The sequence below is a fragment of the Meleagris gallopavo genome, chromosome 6 (assembly GCF_905368555.1).
Source record: "Meleagris gallopavo chromosome 6, MGAL_WU_HG_1.1, whole genome shotgun sequence".
NCBI lineage: Eukaryota > Metazoa > Chordata > Aves > Galliformes > Phasianidae > Meleagris > Meleagris gallopavo.
This window is the reverse complement of record NC_139409.1, coordinates 17,819,020-17,840,944: the sequence shown is the minus strand read 5'-3', so window position 1 is coordinate 17,840,944 and position 21,925 is coordinate 17,819,020. Positions and strand designations below refer to the sequence as shown.

The 21,925-nt window shown below is 35.9% G+C and overlaps 1 protein-coding gene across 5 annotated transcripts in view; it reads left to right on the top strand.

The window, feature by feature from the left end:
- MLLT10 (MLLT10 histone lysine methyltransferase DOT1L cofactor) overlaps positions 1-21,925 on the top strand; it is a 114,020-nt gene that overhangs the window by 49,705 nt on the left and 42,390 nt on the right. For all 5 annotated transcript variants that reach the window (XM_085227286.1, XM_085227284.1, XM_085227285.1 and 2 more), the window contains 2 exons: positions 6,314-6,569; positions 8,167-8,733. In XM_085227286.1, the coding sequence (XP_085083412.1) occupies positions 6,314-6,569; positions 8,167-8,733 (823 nt within the window). The remainder of the gene's footprint in view (positions 1-6,313; positions 6,570-8,166; positions 8,734-21,925) is intronic.

Below are 21,925 nucleotides of genomic sequence, written 5' to 3'. Positions count from 1 at the left end.
GTTGTATTCTTTTGATAATGATAAATAAGCTGAGACCTACTAATCAGTGGTTTTCAGAATCTCACAATAATTCTGTATTTCTTCATTTTTAAATAAAAGGTAGAGTAAATATACTGCTTTACTCTTCTGATTAAGAGTGATCAGATACTGCAATTAGTGTGCAGTTAGGAGTGTGGTGGGTTTTTATTGAAATGATTGTAGAACTCCTTGAATTTTACTGACTGGTCCATGTGTGTTTTTTTTGTTTTTTTTTTAAACTTCATTTTATTAATTTGTCTGGAACCTGTTTCTCTCTCAGGCAATCTTAACATAGCTTATAAGAGAATTTTCTTGTGTGAGAAGATCCTGTAAACTGTACTGTTTTGTACTACATATGTCCTTATCTTTCTTGGGTATATACCCCCTTTTGTACTTCTGTGACATAATTATCATCAAAAGTTTCATTAACAAGTGGTGTTACCATATATTTGTGTAAGAGTTAAAGAAAATATGTGGAAATATTGGTCATTTCCAAGTTCTACCTGTTAGAATATCCTTTTAATGTGGAAGAGGGAGTTGGATTTTTCTCCTACTAACGTCTTTTATAATGGTTTTTCATAATTTCAAGGTGTGTAATTGAATGGTGTGCACTTTTTAAGATGAACAAGAATAGAATACCACTTTTAACAATAGTAAAACAACATTTTTAACAGGTTAAAAATGTTAAATATGCAAGTTAAATATGACAACATTGCTGAGTTGTTAGACATACAGTTGTTAATCAGAATTAACTGTACTATAATATATATACATACATATATAATTTCGAGTCAATTTGTGTAGTTAAATCTATAAATAATATGAACATTTTAATCATTTTTGCATTCTTGGAATATTTACGCCTTGCTTCTTGATAGTCCTCAAAAATCATTAAATATATAGCATTACCAAAAGCACATTGCAACTAGTAGCAAGGAAGACCTAGAGTAAACACTGAGAACAAGAGCTGTCTGTAATTCTAGAAATTGAAGTATAACTGAAATAATAATTAAAAAAAGCAACAAACGGAAGTATTCATGGTAGAATTGAAACAGCAATACCTCAGTTTGTTTTTGTTTTCTACCTTCTGACTCTGTTTCTTTCTACCTAAGTGGTCCAAGTATTTTCTAGATCCTTTTTATGGTTGTTATTTTTTATTGAAGCTACTGAATGTGATTTTTTTTCTTCAAATATCTGGTGTCCTTGGAAGTGATTTCTCTGTGGCTAATTTCTTCATATACCTTTTTAAAACTTTTTTCTTAAGTTCCTTTGACACAATTTACATGCATTTAGTTTTCTGAATTATATGGCCATACTGTGTTCCTCAAAAATGTGTTCCTTAAAATTTGAAATTTTAGTAATTTGAGAAGCTTTGCTTTCTTCTGAGAATATTTGCTTCAGAACATTTTCTTATTATGCTATTTTTGTGTATTCTTTTACATAGTGTTGTCAGAATTGATTTGAACTTGCTGCCTTTTTCACAGCAGTCTGTCTTTGCAGTGAGCACATTGTTATCATTGTTTATAATCACTTCTGCTGTCACAGCCATCCTGTTGTGGGAGCTGAAATTTGAAATGAATTCATCTTTTCCTATTTAAAGAACTGAGAGCCTTTGTGGTAGGAGTGGTAATGACCATTTATGCAGGTGGTACCTTGGAGTATGTTTTTATCTGGATGAGCGGCTTCTTAAGTTATATTCATGAACAGCTGCATAGTAAAACTGTGAGTTTACATTATGTGAGTTAGTATGTGTGGATTGTTTGGTTGTTCTGTAAAACATAATTTGAAGCAATTTTACTGAAGTTGGAGTGCAATGGTTGCGTGCAGTTCGGGGCACATCTCCCAAGAGGCAGATGTGTATCGCTGGGATGTCTCAGCAGGCACTGCTTAGTCTGGATTGGTTATGTTGGAAAAAGTTTGAAATAGGAAATTCTGATCTACTCTGATTACTATGCTGGCGTTTTTTTCACCTTTCTTTTGGGATATAAACATTGAATTACTAAGGAGTGGAATAACTTGGGCTTTTTCTCTCTTTTCAGATGAGGGTGGCTTTTTTTTTTGTTTTGTTTCGTTTTGTTTTTGGCATTTCTGTTACTTAGTTGAGAATATTCTGTTTTGTTATAGCATATACACGAGAGCCACCAACCCTTTATTTAATCCTGATGAAAACTCCTTTCTTGTATTTTGAGCCTTGGAAGCTCAAAAGAGAGTTTAAAAATCTGCTTAACAGATCCAGAAAAATAGTGATCATTACTTTCTGATTGTCTTATATCTATAACCCAAGAAAAAACCAAACCAAACCAACCCCCCCAGAGATGCTAAGACAGTTTATCTGCTTTCAAATTGTAGCTGGTGGCTGATACTTGTAAGAGTAGGTCACCCTGAAAGTCAGCAGATGGTTCTCAAGGGAGATGCTCTGATCCTATGGCAGTAGAATATTGAGGGAATGAAAAGAGAAGCATAATCTCTGTTTTATGACTGAGCATCACTATATTCCATCAGTGTGGTGTTTGTGGTGTTCATGTGTTAGTTTTTTTTTTGTTGTTGTTCTGCTTGGACTCATCTCTTACCACCTGGCACGGCTGTGGTTGATGGCCTGCTGTGGCCCTTCCCTCTGCAAGAGTGCTGTTCTGTACATCTGGATTAGGACTAAACGCTTTTCAAGTATGGGGATGTGCTGTGTATGTTAAGAATGATTATTATGCTTTTACAGTGAATCTAAAGCTTTTCCAGAAGTTTTAAGACTTGCTCTCCTTGCTTTTAAGACTTGCTATGGTGCACGCAGGGTGATATATGTGAGGTATAAAAGTGACAGTAACTCTCTGCACCAAGTTGGCAGCATAAAAGTGTAGTTTAAGGAAAAAAAAAAAACAAACCTGCAAACTGATTTATGAGAACCATAAAGAAGCTGTGATGTACACCGAGTTTGCTTGATAATTGCAGTAGCAATTGCTGATTGACTTGCAGAACAGGAGGAGCATTCATGAACTGCTTATTTCAGTTCTCCCATATAAACCAAGGAATGGGCTTGGGGGACAACATCAGAGGAATCTCTTTTGGGGGGATGTTTGTACTGAAGTGAAGGGAAATGACTGAGGGCAGTGTGAGCAGTGGGGATGCCTTAAGCTGTCTCTTCCCTATGGAAAGCATGTGCTGGGGGGAGTGGGGAAGGCCTGGTAGGCTCCAGGGGACAGCAGAATATGAAACTAGTTATTAAGGAACCAAAGTTCTACCTTCATCCTTAGATCACTGTTCCTTGCCACCCCTCACTTGTATCACTTCAAAAAAAACCCCAGCCAAATCAATCTGTCTTTGCTATTGGTGATGGCTTTTATATTAGGCCTTTGTCTTTTAGAGTGTGGCATTTTAGAAAGTGTTCAGGAGTGGGTAAGTTGTTTTATGAACCATTTAGCTTTATAATCGAATTCTGCTGCCCTTTCATCTTGGATGGTATTGTGTATCTTTTGGATTCTCCAAGTCATTAATATGCAGATCTGTTTAAGATACTTTCTTGCAATTAATTCCTTGAAGTGAGGAGCACGATCTGGAAAAAAAAAATACTGGTCAAGAGATAGAATTTTGCTTTGCTTCATGTCTGTTACATCCTATTAGTGTTCAAGATATTTCTGAAACATACATGTTTCAGAATATTTCACAGCATGTGCTGAAACAGAAATGCCTGTTGAGTGAAGCTTTCATGAGCAGAACTGCAGTGTGTATGCATGTTCTCCAAAATCTGCTAAATGCAGGATTTAGGCACGCAGTCTAAATATTTCTTCTCAGCTAAATCGTATTATTCTGACCTTTCTAGTGGTGGCAAATGAAACGTTATATCCTCGCTTCAAATCTCTGCACAGCATATGCAAATGACTGCCTACTAGTCATTGCCTGGTCCTGACCAGGTCTTGTAGAGCTTAAGCTCCTGATTTCCTTTTTACCAAATAAAAACCACAACCAAAAAGCCCTCCAAACCAATCCTGCAATAATGGAGAAGAGATATTAGATAGCATCAAAATATGGCTGTTGATAGCAATAGAGAATTATCCTGGCAATTAGTATTCAGCTGGGGTGTAGTAGATAAAAGTTAGGAGAGGAGAGAGTTAGATAAGGGGAGAAATAACAGGTCCCAGAAAAAGCTGACTTTGAGGGAGTGGGTTATTGCATGTCTGGAAAGCCTTTGTTCAAATGACCCACATTTGAACCACTGCTTCTTAACACAGGTCAAGTGACACATCAGTTTCAGGAAAATTGAGCGTACTTGTGGACTTTGCAACAGTTCAAAAAGTTAACTGCTACATTTACCTTAGAATTGGCTCCATCTTCACTGAAAACAGTTATCAGTATAGTAATGTCAAACTGAGGTAAATTATTCTTAATGTTGTACTTTAACAGACCTAAGCTAATATATTTTCTTCACTGTTATTTGGAAAGCCTGTAATATGTTTCTGTTGCATTTTATAATAGGACTGTATTTGCAATTTTGAAGAGCTATATTTTGCATTCCTGCTTAGGTAGGTAAATGAAAATAACTTTTTTGCTAGTTAAGAAAAGTTCTGTTTTATACAGGCTGTGCAGATTTTGTTTATGTGAGTGGGTACTTTACAGGTACTTTGTGTGTGTTTGTAACAATGTATGTTTTTCATTTAGATTTATTATGTAGTGAGATTCATTTTACTAGGTATTATGGTTTGGCTTATTTGCTATAGGAATTTAAAATAGCAGTAACTGAATGATATGAAAATGTGAAACACCATTTGTTAATTATTGGTTTAGAAATTGTTACTTGTGGACCTTCAAGTCATAAGTGTTCAGCATTTCTTACTTCTATTTAGGGTATGCTTTACTTTTCAGAGTTTAGAAGCACTGTCTTTTGCATGGTTTTTTCATACACTAGGTCATACAGGTGTGATGTAAGTGGGACAGAGAGCCTCAGGAATAGCCTAAGCTTATGAAGAAAGTGCTTCTAGAGTGAGTTCTCTTGTCTGTGTAGAACTATTCTGTGTGGAAATGCTAGCGCCTGTAAAACAAGACATGAAGTCTAACCAGTTTGAATACTCTGTGTATTTGCTTTCTGGAGTAATTTTTGTATGCTTGTCTGTTGTAGTTTGGAACATGGTATTAGTCTTATCTTGGCTTATGGTGTTTACATCTAACAAGATAAAAAAGAAACCAACACTACAGAGTAACACTAAGGTTAAGGGACTAGAGGTAGAACTCAAGCAGAACAGTTTTTCTGGAGACCATGCTTTAAAGAAGCTACTGACTGAGGGAAGGCTCGTTTGATGATGTGAAGTGAATGCTTTAGCGCTTATTGCTGTTGATTTTGTTTGGTGATGAGACTGTAAAGTTGTAAAAGTGCAAATGGTTCTGAAGCCTTTGTCAGATCCATTGCTGGTGAAAAAACATTTCCAATTTGATTGCACTACATTTGAAATCTTTCCTTCTTCCACCAAAGTTGACATTTGAGCATTCTTTTTCACAAAATAATTGTACTTTAATCATATATCTGGACAGTCTTAACAATTAATTTTATGTAACTTCTGTTACTGCCAGTTACTTTAGTATGTGAAGTCTTCTAAATTTGTTATTTGAGAGAATGGCTTCTTTTATACCCCTAGGTATATTGGAATATATAAAAAATAGTCTTGTATGTTTTCCAAATCATTAAAATTGTTTGAATAGACATGGAGAAAACTCGTATTCAGCGTGTATATATAAACGTGCAGCACATATAGTTACGAAAACAAATATAAACCTGAGGCCAAAATATTGGTCTTATGGCAGGTGTAACTCAGAGGCTCTCTTCTTCAAATACCAAAAATAAATTTGATACCTTGCAACTCTTTCCAGCCCTTGGCACAGGATTTCTGTGTTTGCTCTGAATTTGGTGTGCCGTGAGTAGTTCTGCTGGCTTAAATAGAAATACTAGATGAATCAAATCGAATATACTGGCAAGCTTATTGAACGTTCCTAAGATTTTGTATTGCATTACTAAAATTTTATTACTAATTACTGATGTAAAACTAATAGCTTTGCATAAGCTATAGAGGATAAGTCATCAAGTTGGCTTCCACTGATTGTTCAAATTTGATAGTAAATGATCTGATGGTAATGCCACTTAAATGAGTAATGATAGCTGACTATTCTTCGTATAGGATGAAATAAACTTTTTAAATTTTTATGATGGAAATTTCAATACTTGTAGCATTCTAGTTGTGCGAATTGATTATAACAGATTTTTTTATGATCTTACTGTTTCTTTTCTTTAATTCCATTTCACTTATCACAATGGTAGACTTATACAAGCACTAGCAACAACTCCATGTCAGGCTCCTTGAAGCGTCTGGAAGATACTACGGCTCGATTTACAAATGCAAATTTCCAGGAAGTTTCTACACACGTTTCAAGTGGAAAAGATTCTTCAGAGGCTAGAGGGTCAGAGAGCAAAGGGAAGAAATCCGCAGGTCACAACTCGGGTCAGAGGGGAAGAAAGCCTGGTGCTGGAAGAAATCCAGGAACAACTGTGACTGCAGCTAGTCCTTTTCAGCAAGGTATTAATCGTTATGCAGTAATACTTCTTTTGCTTTGACATGAATTAGACAGACATCTCACATATTTGAAAAAGATTACATATTGAAAAGTAATTCATCCTTTATTCTCAGTAATGAGAATGTTGTTTTACTTGGGAAAACGTAACTTTTTAGAGGAATAAGTGTTTATTTTCATAACATGAAAAAGAAGGTTGTGCATCTTTAAAGGGCAAAGGTGATATTTTTGTTTACGTTGTTTAGGGTATGTTCTTTAACTGATAAAACCAGAAGTTTCGTTTCTTCTGAACAGTTATTATGGTTAACATTTAACATGAAATTGAGCCTATGGGTCTTCTGTAGCTCTGCTTTTCAATTCATTTTAGAACAAAGCTTAACTAGTGTATAGAATGTGATGACTGCTAAATAAGTCTTCAACTTACATGCTTTTAAAATACTACTTTCCTGAAAGATAGAGATGTTGCTGTGGGTTTTAATCTGATATGTGATGAGCACTTCCAAATTTGCCTAGAACATTTACAGTTTTTTTCACTTGAAATACTGGAGTGGTTTTTGTTTGAATTTTCAGAACCTGTACAATTTTCCTCTAGAATCTCGCATTTAAATAAAAAACTTGCCTAATGTTAAGTGGTGAAATAAAACTTGATATAAAACAATGCTTTATATGATTTAAATACTAACATAAGGGAATTGTAAGTAATGTTTAATGGACTACTAGTGATAAAATATTCATTTTTATAGGACTTTTTTCAGTACTTTATGTCATTATTTAGGGAGTATTTTCTTAGTAAGACAGTGGTCACCAGTTGAAGTTTTACGATATAATTCACTCCTAAAAAATTACTGAATTTCAGTGAACTAGACTGGTGTTTGTATTTCGTAAATGTGCTTATTTTTCTGCCTTGCATGTACTAACTCAGCACTGAAGTGACTGCATTCCAGATACTACAGAAACAGTGCAGTTCTATTGCAGAAAAGATCTTTATGGTTCTCTGACAATGTAAAGAAGCCTTAAAATACCAATTTTATACACTTTTCTCCACTTGCTTTCCTGTCCTTTTGAAAAATACCTCTTCTGTGGAACACCTCCTCAGCCAGGGTAAATTAAATGCAATTGCTGTTCACTTGACCTATGTCAGACCCCTGATTTAGGTAGAATGGCAAAGAAGATTGCAGGCGTAGCGTAAATGTGATCACAGCATGTTTTATCATCTGCCTTCTTAAACACACATAAAAGTGTGTTTAAAAAAAAACAAAAACCAACACAAAACAACTTGCTCTGTCATATGTTTGTTGAGGCTTCAAAACACAAGAGATATCATAAGTGTTTTAAAACAGAAGTTGTTATTCTCCTTTTATTAATTTTTACCTTATTTGTGCCCCAAAATGAGTGATAGGAGATTCAGATCCACAAGAATAAAGATCAGCAGTAGAAATGAGTTCTTTTAAAAATAAGTTCTGTGTCTTTTGGTATCACTTTTTCGTAAAGTCTTTGCACTTCAAAGTTTTGTATTTTAAAATAACAATCTTTTCCATGAATTTTCATCAGCTGTACAAAAAAAATAAAAATTGTACTTTTTTTTTTTTTTTTCCTTTTTAGGAAGCTTTTTGGGCACTCCTGGGAGCATAAAGTCATCTTCTGGAAGTTCAGTTCAGTCTCCCCAGGATTTTTTGAGTTTTACAGAAACAGATCTACGAAGTGACAGTTTCACTCATTCTCAACAGGCTTCATCAACCAAAGATGTACATAAAGGAGAGACTGGAAGTCAAGAGGGAGGTGTCAACTGTTTCACTTCCTTAATTGGTCTCCCCTCATCATCAGCTGTTTCCCAATCTAAAAACTTTGACAGCTCACCTGGAGACATAAGTAATTCAAGCCTTACTTCTACAGCATACAAAAGAGCTCAAACTTCTGGAATAGAAGAGGAAACTGTAACAGAGAAGAAACGGAAAGGAAATAAGCAAAATAAACATGGGCCTGGTAGACCCAAAGGAAATAAAAGTCAAGAAAGTATTTCCCATCTTTCAGTTTCTTCTGCTTCCCCAACTTCATCTGTGGCATCTGCTGCAGGAAGTGTGACAAGCTCTGGTCTTCAAAAATCTCCAACTTTGCTCAGGAATGGAAGTTTACAAAGTCTTAGTGTTGGCTCATCTCCAGTGGGTTCAGGTAGGCATTCAATGGATTTGTTTTCTTATCTCTGAAGACATCTGTTATTTTAGCCTTAATTCTGAGTATGCTTTTCATGAACAGAGTATCATTTCAGTTATCTGGAAAGTTGTATTAGTGGAGAAAAAAAAAAAAAAGTCAGATTTAAAACATAGTGTTTGAAAGAGTAAGTTTTGTTCCATATATAGGTGTCACTTTGTTGTAGTTGGCTGTAATAGATTGACATATATAATGATCTGTATACTATATAAATGAAAATTTTGAGGCTTAGGGGGAAAAATAAATTGCATGAAAATAGTTTATCTGGAAATTGTGTGAAAGGTTCAGCTAACTTGAGCGAGTATACAGACTATATAATCTGTATGTTTTTGTTGCATAGAGAAAACAAAATCAGAACTCAGGCAGTCAGCTGTGCTGAATATCCCTCAATTTCTGATTTTCTTTTTCAGTTTAGCTCGATTAAAAATCAAAACGTATATATGGAGATATTACCAGTTTAAACATGTAAGAGGTTATTCTGAATCTGAACTCCTGTTCACTCAGATGATAATTTCATGACCCTGTGTGCTTTTTAGCAGTTGAAATTGACTGGTTTGTTCTTCCTCTGTTCTAAATGTCTGTACAATTTGGGCTGTGAGAGGCTTTCTGTTTTCAGTAATCCGATGTGTAGAATGATGTTCCAAATACTGTACCAAAGTCTGTCCTGTTCTGAAGTTTCCCTTGAGGCCTTTGTATTTACATAAAAATAATAGTGAAGTGAGGCTCACTAATTTGTCATTTTTGTTGTTGTAGTGGATTTTTCTTTTTTTGTGTGTGTGTGTGCTTTGTTTTCAATTTTTGAGAAGGAAGAAAAAATGTTGTAATTGAGGTAACAGATGGAAGTACGAGATCTTGTTTTGAAGAAAATGACCTGTGTTTCCTTGCCTTGTATTTGTCTGACAATATTTTGGTCCTGTCAGCTCCTAGTACAGGCCTTTCTCTTGCCATATCTGTGCTTGCTTTCTTTGCCCTCTTTGAGATCTCATTGATGATAATGTTAAATATGATGTGTAAAAATCTTTGAAATACATGGATAGATAAACCTTGTTGATTTTACTAAATTTATCATGATATGGAGCATATAATTTTGCCTTTGTTGAACGTACTTAAAATCTAGCCACCCAGCATCCTGAGGTAGGCCTGTTCTCTGAAATAGTGATATTGTATGAAGGTGTTGAAGAAACACACATATAAACAAGCGAGCACCTCCTCACCCCCAAGAAAAAAAAAAAAAAAGGAAAGCCACAAAACTAGAAAACTTAAAGAAACAAAACCAGATGGGAAATCTGAGCTTGGAAATTCATCCATTAGCTTATGGGCATATTGTTTTAATGTACTCTTTCTCCCCTTTCCCCCCTTTCTTTTGGTGGTAATGCTTCTTTCCTCACTTCATCATAAGCATTTTCTGGGTTTAGTGGACCATTTAAAACATTGTTACAATGCAGAAAGGTGTATCAGTATTATCACAAGCATACATCTTCTCATGTATGATACGCTGATTTTTCTCTTCCTTTAAGATGTCTCTGTTTTGTCTGGTAGCAGAATAGGTCAGATAAGTGAATCAAAGCTATTTCACTGTAATGTATTGTAAATATATAAGGAATATAGAGAAAGTCGAGGCAAAAAGCTTGTAGTGATTCTTAATTGGAGTTGTTATTTCAAAGAAGCAGAATCAGGAGTGAGTTAGAGCATATTAACTGAGAATTTGAAGTACGTTTTCAAGAATTTCCAGGGTGTTTTTTTTTTTTTTTTTTTTTAGGTTCCTTCAGGGTTGTTTGTTTGGTTGGTTGGTTTTTTTAGATTCCTTCAGGAACTGCAGTTATTTTTTTGGAAGGTTAATTACCTTCTGGAATTCCTTTGTCACAGTCGAGAGAACCTTAGTATTTCCTACATTTTTATCTCCACATCGGTTATATTCTGTTCTTGTCCAGTTGTCTGTAAGCTCTGGCTAGGAATACCAGAGTAGTTTTTACAGTAAAAACACCTATCCAGTGTTGCACTTCAGTATAGTATTGTTTGAAATTCTGACTTAGAAACAGTGAATGTTTTTTGGCACAGGCCTCTTTGGGCTTATCTTACGCCTTATATAGTCAAATTTTCAGCTTTGTATAGGAGTTTGACTATGCTGGAGCATTCAGTAATATATTTCATTCTTTCTCATCTGCTGCAAGCAATGATGATGCCTCTGCTGGGCATTTTGCCTCTGTGCTAGGAGATGATCTTACTTTAAGGTCATCATCTTACTGGTGATGTAAGAGAATGTTGAGCTTTTGAGTAGATAAGTGACTCATTGAGATTGAGGCCCTCAGAACTTGTGGCTAGGTCTTTAAGAAGTTTCGTTTAAATTCCCCTGTAGTCTTTGACTTACAAGCTGAATCTATTGGGGGATAGCTAAAATTATTCTGAAGCAATTTGTGCTATTATCGGCAAGAAATTTACTGTGTTAAAAAGCTTGTTTGTATTGTAGATAGAATCAGATAGAAAGGACAAATTGTTACTAATAGGTATACATGACTTTTAGGACTATGCAGACTATGTAGGAAACAGACAAGGCCCTGTTTTGTCCACAGTTCATGTTGAGATATTAAAAAAAAAAAAAAAAGAAGCCACTCTCATCCCTGTGATACTCATTTTAAAAAGTGATATAAAAGCTACATTCCTTTAAATTTTTCCATAGATAATGCAAGTATCAAAGTACTATATTTAATAGTGGTAATTATTTCCACCTAAAAAATAAATGTGGGAAAGTTGAGAAGAGATGTACAGAGAACACAGTTGTTCAGATGTCCTTTTTCGAAGAGAGTCTTAAGCACGTTGATAGACTGAAATATCTTTGAGAATGTTTCAGTTCACAGAAATGGTTCGTAGTCGTTACGCTGAAAGAATTGGTAACTTCTGATCAAGAACTTTGCATTGGTCATTGTGTGACAGAAAAATAAAAATATGGGCACAGAGCAGTTAGTTAGCTGGGCTGCTGCTGGCCAAAGGTGCTCAGCCATTCCTGCTGGATGTCTCTTGGCTTCTTGGCTCTGTTGTTGTGCATCAGCTGCAAATCTTTCAAAATTATAGAAGTAGTGTTTTGAAACAAAACTCGATTTAAAAAAAAAAAAAAAAAAAGGAAAAGGAAAAGGACAGCTTTCTTTTCATAAAGAGCTGTAGAAAAAAATTTTGAGTGAAAGCAGATACAAGGGCTTTCAGAAGTGATTTTGCTTCCCAAAGAGGGGAAGGTAAATTATACTAACTAAGGTTTGGATTGCATGTCAGGCTGCTTAGACCAGCTTATATCAGAGAAGTTCTTGACAGCTGTGGGAGTGAGATTTTACCTGACCAGTTAATTGCTGTATGAGAACATAAGTGTCCATCAGGTTAAAACAGAAGTTTTGAAGATTAAATACTTGAAACTGGACTCCTAAATTATGGTGTGACTCTGGGTGTTGGTTTCTAGTTACATTGCAAAACGTATCATACCTCTATACATTTATTTAAGATGATATTATACTCACTGTGCTCTGGTAATCTGCAGCAAGTGGTATATTTAAATTGGTTATGTACATTTAATGCATTTTGGATTTTAAAAAAGAATGGTTTTGGTTGTTTTTTATTTCTGAAAAAGGCATTAATATTTTTTAAGTAGCTTCACAGAAAGATGTAATTTGTGAGTTACCATTTGAAATTGTTTTTATCCAAACTTTGCAAATCTACCCAAATAAGGATTTCATTATGATTAAAATAAATTCTGTAGGTCTAGATATTTACCTATAACAAACTATTTGCAAGATTGGCAGCTAAAGATGATGTTTGTGCAACAGTGCAGTATTTGTAGGACTACTTTGTTACTTTTGTCTGTACTAGCGGAGAAGCATAAAAGCTGGCTAATTGCTGAATGTTTTCCAAATACAGCTACAAATCTTTAGTGTTTGGTGGGAGGATTTTTTTCTAAGAAGTCTTACCATTGTTTTGGTAAACTGTACTCTTTAGTTAAACTTCACATGTAAGCTTGGAATCTGCCTTGTATATAGTTTGGTTTAGGCTTGAATTCTTATTAAAAACTCGTTTATTTTATGTGTGGGTAATGAAGGTAAGCAACACAGTATAGCTGAGAACTGGCTGGCAGTGTTGCTGTTGTTGTTGTGTCATGCACAAAATAGTCTGCTCTTCCAGAAGTTGAATATCTTTGTAGATACAGCAAATATGTGATGTGAACATTATTATATTAAAAAACAACAACTAAAACTAGTGAGAGTTTTAGTTTTGTGCTTGAGTTACGTTAGTTCTTCAGCTTGTTTTGTAAGGCTAAGAATTAGACCTTATTAGAGGGGAATAGAAAGACATTGGAACAAGTAAGATTCCTTTTATATCAGATGTCTTCGAAGGACTTGGTATTTGCTTTAGACATGTATGTCTTTTGTGGAAGATCAAGTAAATCTTAAACGAAGGTCTGTTGCTGTGTGGAAACTGCTGTGAGCTATAGGAGTTGTTTCTTGTAAAGTCTAGTTCCAAGGATCTTTAAAAATTAAGCTTCTGAAACTCCTTCATTTTATATCATTTTGTAAATATCTGTATTTTTAAAAATTAAAATGTACAACTTTGAGTGTGAACATTTTTCAGCATCTGGACTCAATTTACCAGAGTACAGCATTCCTTGTAAGTCAAATGCGAGATAGCCATCAGTCTTTTAACTCCATAAAATCTGTTAAAGGTGACAGGAGAACATAAAAAGTGTGCGGGCGGGGGCAGGGAAAGATGAGGCTTGACTGTAAAAGTGGCCATGGTTTGGGTTTTTTTGTTTACTCTGCCTTGAAAGTTGTACTTTTCAGATATTGAAGACTTTCAGGTCTTTTAAAGAAAGCGCATGTAGCTGAAAACAAGTAAGTGGTGTATTTGCAGTGGTTTTGTACTGCAATGACTATCCAGTTCATATGGTGAAAGTTCTGTTGTAGTTGATTTTTCCAGTTGGAGGTGATAGCATTATAGTCAGATTTTTAAAATCAGAAGGAATTTTACCCGGTGGTTAAGTATTACATTTATTAGATGTGAAGAGAAGAGCCCCAGTATCAGAAGTTAAATTGGGTGAAAGTTGTTTCAGGATTAAGATCAGAATGACTACCTTCTGTGTAAGAGGCTGATGTCCAGAGCCTGTAGTAGATTATCCTAATCCTTTCTGAGACTATAAAGTTTTAAAAGAAAATGCAAACAAAGCTAAAAACCAATGCCAGTTAGACCTATAAATTAATACAGTAGTGTACTGAAGACCAGATACCTTAAAATAATTGAGGTTTTAATTGAGAGTCTTTGAATGAAGACAAATCCATTAAGACTTGCTGTGGACAGAATCCTGCTTTGATGTATGGCATCTCCCAGAAGCCCTGCCCTGTTTTTAAACAGACAGACCAAGTATGTTATTATCAACTCCCCATTTCCCTGTACTTCCTTGTAATTCAAATAATTTATGTTACTCTTACCAGGTTGACTGAGAGTGAAACATCTAAGCACTAAGCCTCTTGAATGTCCCAATAGCTTGTGCTGTTGTGTGGTAATGTGTGTGTAGTTTGGTATGATGTTGGGGCATGTATACTGAAGAAAATCTTGCTCTGTAGTGAAATACTGAGGCTTCTCTGAAAGTAATGCCCCCTATTTTATTATGTTGCCTTATGATGTCAGAGGCAGATGTAGATACGACAGCAGGGGTGGAACCTTCTCTCCAGTATTCCATTACACTTTGTTGCCATGTGACAGATGGCAGCAGAGGGGCATCTGACATAGAAGTGTGGATGAAGCAAAGGGTTGGAATTTAATTTCTCCATGATGAAAAAAATGCCATCCACTGATATTCGACACTGAATGTTTATGGAAACCCAAGTGTGAATTTGAGCACAGTGAGGTGGTGAGTAGTACATTTTAACAGTGGTGGCAGCATTGTGAAAGACAAGCCACGTACTGGATGGCCATTCACAACTGTTACACCAAAAAAATGAAGAGCATCTTGATGGGCTCATCCATGTGTATCAGCCAGTTACGACCAGGAATCTGTGTATGGAATTGAATATTAGCTTCAAAATGTTGAAAATGATAAAATGATTTTGGCAGTGTTGAATTATCAAAAGTTTGCACCAGGTGGGCCTTGCAAATGCTCAAACAGGAACAAAAGGTACAACATGCACAAGTTTGTCAGGATATGTTGAACCACTGTGAGGCTGAAGGTAACGGTTTCTTACATTGCATCGTTACTGGTGGCAAACTGTGGTGTTACCATGATAAGCCAGAGTCAAAACAGCAGTCCATGGAGTGGCAACATGTGAAATCCTCTAGTGGTTTAACCCCAGAGGGGGCTTAGTGTCACACAGTTGTTTACTCACTCTCCCTCTTTCCAGCGAGATAGGAAGAGAATAAAAAAAAAACAATGTAGAACTTGTGCATTGAGATAAAATTATTTACTAAGATAGATGAAAGAAAAAAGATAGTAGTTATGACTATATGTATGTGTGTATATATATGAATGTGTATAACAAGAAGTGCACAAGCAGTTGCTCACCACTCACTGACAGATGCCCACCTAGCCCCCAGTGAGAGGTAAAGAGCCAGATAGATTCCCATCCTCTTCAAAACTACCCTTCTGCATGATGTGCCTGATATCCTGTGGTATGGAATATCCTTTTGGCCAGTTTAAGTCAGTTGTCCTGATTCTCTGCCCTTGCAACCCGTCATTAGTATGAGCTGAGAAACTGGAACAGCCTCGGCTCTGTCCAGCTCTGCTTAGAATAACTTTAAAACAACTGTGTGTTATAAACTTTGCTTTGGTTTTAGAAGAAAAGCATAGCATCATGCCACACGCTGAAAAAAAAAAAACAATTCTGTTCCAGCTGAAACTAAGACAATTCCCTGCTGAAAAACAAGATGCATCCCTCAGTGGTCAAAGGGATGTGCACTGTCTTTTGTGATAGGGAAGAGATGATCTTTCTGGATTTCCTGGAACACAGACAAACCACAAACTTTGCTAGATTGTGATGCTGACTAAGTAGAAGGTTCGAACTTCCAGTATCGGGCCGGAGAGGACTGTTTCTCTTGCAAGAGAATAATGCCAGGCCCCATGCCAGCTTGAAGGCCAGCACACTGCCAGTCTTAGCTGGTCTGTCCTACCACACTCGCTGAATAGTCTGGATTTGGCACTGTAGAATCCAGTGTCTATCCAGATATAATGATTTGGCTTAGCCATACTGAGTGCATTTTAACTGTATGTCAGTTCCTGATGCTTTACAAATGTTACTTCAGCTTGTTGCTTAAAATCTGCAGGATCCTTGTGATGATTCATCTGGATGTGAGCTCGTTTTAAGTAAATCTCCCTAACATAAATAAAATGCATGGAATTGTCTAGATAGACCTACAGTGTATTTCCAGAAGATTATTCAAATAAACCTTTCTTTCGGGAGCATTAGGCATGATTTCAAAAATGCTGTAGGAGTTCTGTATACAAGTATGCTGTATGCAGGAAGTATACTGTCAAAATACTTAGCAAAGTTTGTGTAAGAGCTTGTGTGGTAGGAGCACAAGACATAGTAAGTGAAACAACCTATCACGTACTGTTGGAAAAGCTGCTTTATTTCCAATCCTGATCTGGACTTCGGAGTGGAATTTTTGTCAATTTGAATTCAACTGGGACTTAACTAGTTTAGACGTAAACTCACCACTTTGTATGACTCTTATCATACTTTTAATTTTTATTCAGCTTTTGATTAGCAATCCTTTTTTGATGTCAGTTCTTGTAAATAACCTATGCTGTCTGCAAGAAGGCCATAAGAATAATATATATAAAAAAAGAAGCTATTAATTTTGAGAGTGGTCTAGCTTGCTGTGTGTTTTTATGAGGAAAAATATTTATGCAGCGGTGCAGTGTATTTTATGAAAAATAAAAATGAATACATCCTGAGGAGATTTCTTGTTAGACTAAGTGACTTGAAGTAACTAGAATTTTAAAATCCAAAACAGTGAAGTCTCTCTGGTCTCTAGAGCTATACAGCTCTAAGAATTTTAATGTAGGAGAGATTCATGAAAAGTGTAAATGGAGCTCAAGAATATCAGTGTGGGTCTGAGGACTGTGCATGTGTAGTCTTCTCATATTGTTTGTACTTGACAACGTGACTTTTTTTTATACCTATTTTCCATTGCTTATTTTGCACATTTATGAGAAGATTTTCTGGATAAGAATGACTAGAATTTTCAAGTATATTCTTAGACCGAAAAGCTACCCATAAGTCATTAATGTAATTTGCTTTCATATAAAAATCCCAAATGGAGATTTAAAAGAAGAAAAAAGTTTGTGGGAACTGTCACAGACTAATTCCTAATCTGAAGGATTCAGTGGTTTGTTTGGGCAAATAACATTCTTTTGGAGGACCTTTACTTTTGTATGCAAAAACAATTCTCTTAAGCAGTAAAAGGACAGCAATGCAGATGAATGTATTAATAATATACAGTCAATTCTAATGTATTTTGAAATGATTAAGCTGGAAGTAGCAAAGTCTTCCTGACATTGTGAAGAGCATTGATTCTGAGGAATGATAGCTATGAGTTCTAAAGCAAACAGTAAGAATAGGGTGAGGCTTTCAAAGGAAGGATTCAGCCATGACTGAGAAGGAAGTTCATAAGGGAGCAGAGATGGGAAATGGAGAAGTGAATTAAGAATTTTAAGCGTACTTGCCATATGATTACTGTTCACCATTCCTAACCTTTCTTGGCAATCAGCATATTGGAGTTCAGTGGCTTGGCTGTGATTGCTGAAGAAAGCTGGGTGGCTTGGGTAGTTCTTCAATGAGGGAAAGTCAGGGAAGGGTAGCTGCCAGTAGAAGCTGTTACACAAGGAACCCAGACAGAAGCTCTTTTTCATCTGTCCTCTACCAATGCCTGGTTTGGGAGTAGTGGTAGAGGAACAGTTTTTCTGTTCTTTTTGGAGTTTGGGGGAGCCTAGGATGGGCTTTATTAGTCATGTTGGACGGGAGGTACAGAGAGCACTGATCTGGTGTTGGCCATGACAGGGTGCAGTCTGCATACGGATGGTTTATCTGAAAGGAATTGGGTTAAACAGAACATGTTCTTGCTAGGATTCCTTACATCTCACCTGTAGGCTGAATATCAGTGACTGTTCTTCTCTTCCCCATATTTGTCTAAATTTTTTGTTACCATTTATGCTGTTAATAACTGAATTTAAGTGACAAGTAAACTTGATATCTGCGTGCTGTAAGGAGGTGTAGTGTCTTTCTACTTCCTTCAAGGAATCTTAAGTATTTAAAGAAAAAAAAGTTTCAAAGCGGAGACCAAAATTAATCTTTCTAGGACATACTTATTTCATCGTAACATATGCTTATCATGAAAATCTCATTCTGATAAGCACAGTACAAGACTGTTAAATTCTAATGTGTGTCCTGGAAATGGTACTGTTCTTTTAAGGATTTACTATACTATGAATGTTAAAATAACTTTTTTTCCCATGTTTAATAGTTGCAGTTGGAAGGAATTATACTGCAGCTTGTTTGTCTCACTTTGTCTTTAGTTATGTCCATGAGTTGCCAGGCAGCTACTCGTGTTAACCGTAGTGCTGACTGGCTGTTTTGTCAGCTCTTCAACTGCATCTCTTCCTAATTTGTCCATAAAGTATGTATCTTGTAGTAGTAAATTATTCACTGGGGAATATCTAGTGCATTCTGCTTGGAAACTCTAAGAAAGATCTGAGTGATGTTTGGGAACACAATGCATGTGACAGTTTAGTAGTCCCTGTGCTGTGTAGTTCTAGAGAAACAAAACCCAAAGTGTAGCTCCAGGCAATCCTGAGTGTCCTCGTGTAAGAAAAATAATAATTAAAAAAAACCATCACTTTAAATTTGAAAGAGGATTTTGTTAGTATGGAAAGATTGAGCATAACTGGAACAAATTGATGGCATTGTAATCAAATAAAGACTTTTGCAGAGTAGGTGTGGGTGAAATGATTCAGCTTGTAAGGGTAGCAGACAGCTGTTGCATCATGTCCTCTACACCTGAGGCAGAATTAGGCCCAACAATTTAATTTGTATGAACATAGTAGAGCCATATTAGCTCTGTGCATTTTTGCAATATAGATAGATTTCTTTTTGGCCATGTTAAAGCAGCAGTTTAGTAGTTTTCATTTTTAAGTGTATTGTGCCGTGTTACTGGCTCTTTGAAAACTGTTGTCAGGGTTGATTGAAATGACTCATTTCATTTTTATCAGATTCATCAGTTTTCAAAAAGAAACAAAAATCCCGATTTTTGTATGTTGTGTTTTTTTCTCTACAAAAAAGTTACTTTTTGAAGTCATTTTATTTTACATTATAGGCTTGGTCTGTAATGCTAATGTGGCAATTACAGTATTGCTACTTTCTTATAGTAACTCCAGATACAAGGAAATTTTCTAACCTTACTCTTGTGTTTTTTCCATAGAGGTACCTTTGACTAGTTATTCAAGTTCAGGCAGTATGGAAAAAAGCAATGATTTTTTAAAAATTAGTGTTGTGGTTTTCTTGAATCAAGACCAAAAGTTAAAATTGTCTTAATTTCAATCAGGATTATTATATTAAAGTTGTTGTGGGGAAAATAAAGAAGAGAAAAATAAAAGACGTAAAAGTCGGTCACCCTGTTAGATGATGAACATTTTTAATGTCAGACCACAGGAACTGGTGCATCTAGGAAGTTCACCCATGGAAACATGGCAGAGATTTTACTACTCTCTGGCATCCTGTCATCTTGTCTAAACAGACGTAGGTGCTGAGCGCCTTGTAATGATGTGGAAAAAGTGAAACAGTAAATGGAAAAGAAAATGGTTTTGTAGTCATGAGGTTGTTATTCTGAAGTATGAATAAAATGGTGGTGTTAGTGGGAGAGGAGTGCCATCAACACAGCTGCTTTCTCGTAACTGGGCATCCAGGTGTTGGATCACCACATAGGGTGAACTGCAGCGACTGCTGGCAGAGGGTTTGAGTGTGTCCATGGTCACTTCATGGTCAGAGACGTGCAGTTCTCTAGATGGCAAAAAAACAAAAACAAAAACAAAACCCTTGGAGAAAAGTTCATGTGGATGTCTTCTTTGTTTTGCCATTGGTTGGAGTTTTTCCTCTCTGTTCATCTTGAGTTCTTCCTCAGTGACCTCCCCAAGACCGGGGGAGATGGCTGTTTTGTGTTAAACTTCACGATTGCAGAGTTGGGCTCAGTGAAGCAGAAGGATGCCTCGTGATTAAAATTAGCACGTCAGCTTCAGTTTAAGTTTCCAAATTTGTTGTGGACAATGAAATTAAAATCAGTCTTTTGCTGGGGAGACTGAATGTGACTAGGGCGTATTTGACTTTTTATTTGTAATGGTAGCTTTAGAATGCAGCTAATTGGCACGTGCTGGAACGTTCTTATTATACCAGACGTTTAAAAGCTAACAAACACTGACAAAAGAAGTATGAGTAAAAAATTACAGTGGGTAGAAATAAATCCATTTTACAATTTGAGCTGCTGTAAATGATCAGAGCTCTAATACAAGAAAGATGTATTCAGGTATATTATTGTTCACTGAAATTCCTGTCTATACATATATTCTTTTGTGTGTCTGTTAAACATGATCTTAACATGAAGCCCTTTTTCTCCTAACTCAAAAGCTTTCTCGAAGTTGATGAATACCATACATAATGGTAAGTTATATTAGAATCTTTTTCTGAGATTCATTTATCCCAAAGGGTAGCCTTTTGTAGAAAATCCTGATTGAAGGTCTGCATATTCTATTGATTGGGTGAAATACAGGTCTGCAGTGAGTCAATTGTTCAGTACTTGAGTGAAAACTTTGTAGATTGTCTGCAGGAGCCTGATAGGTCAATAGTTCTTCAGTTCTCTTTTTATGATCTTTTTGTATGTGCGCAGTAAAATGATAACAGTTTTATTCTAGTTCTAAGATTCTTTTCTTTAATTTTGTGAATAGTGTTTTTAGTTCTTCTTCTGTGCTCCATTCATAGGTGTGTTATAGTGGTATCTGCCTCAGGAATTCTCTCACTTACCTTCCTGACTACTTAAATTACTACGAGTAATGCATGTGAAGGTATCCTTGTTTTGTCCATTCTTTGTTCTGGCAGCCCAGTCCTGCCATTTGTGTCACTGGTAACGGTGCTATCAATTTCAGAGGTGGCAATATCGAATCTTTAACGTATCTGATTGCAGTTTCCCTCTAGTATTCGGTATTGACTTTGTGTCCCTAGTTGTGTATTCACTCATAGCTTGTGGAAATGAAATATGTCTTATTAAATTTACTTTTTCAAGGCTTTTGTTCATTTATAGGAAACAATGATAGCTATATTCACAAGCTACTGAAAGATTCAGTGGGAATATTTACAGTTAAAATGATCTCGTGAGGATAGTTTTAAAGATGATCGAGTGTATTTCTCAGTGCTGTATTTAAATGATGGCAGGCAATCTAGTAATGAACTTTGGAGTTCTTTTTTTCAATCAATATCAGCCATATAGAATGATTTTCTTATTGTTGTACATGTATGTGGGAAAAGCAGTGCTGTATTCATTGTAAATTCTATCAGTGTGGAGTGCAGTGTATCCAAAAGAAATTAAGTGTTTAAACTTTGCACGTTGAAATTCTTTGCATCTTAAGCTAGCATTCAATAAGATTTTATAGGACTTCTGCTTTTCGCACTGCTGGAGGCATGGATTATATGTTAGGCAGATGTCTGTAGTGCTAGGGCTCTTTAAAAATAAAGAAATAAATAAGTTGTAGTCTACGTGTCATGAGAAACACTGAAATTTCTCTAGGTTTGCTTTGCTATAGTAAAACAGGTTTAGCTTTTTCCCTTTTGATATAGGGTTTCCCTCTCACTCTCCCAGGTGTACAGTGCTCTGAACCAGCTTTGAGATGAAGGAAAGCAAGCTCACCATTTTTCTGAACAAAAATAAAACATCTGAAGGGTATCTGAGAAAGTGTGCTGAATTTGGACTTGGTGAGTTTCTGCTGTTTTATAAGCAGAGCTTTTTTGCTATTTAATGTTGAAGAGGTATAAGTTCACAATGAAGTGCAGAATAAAAATAGATGGAACACCATTTGTCATTACTTCTTTCCACATTACAATATTTTAAAAAACTGATTGTGTATTCCTAGCACTAGTGTAGA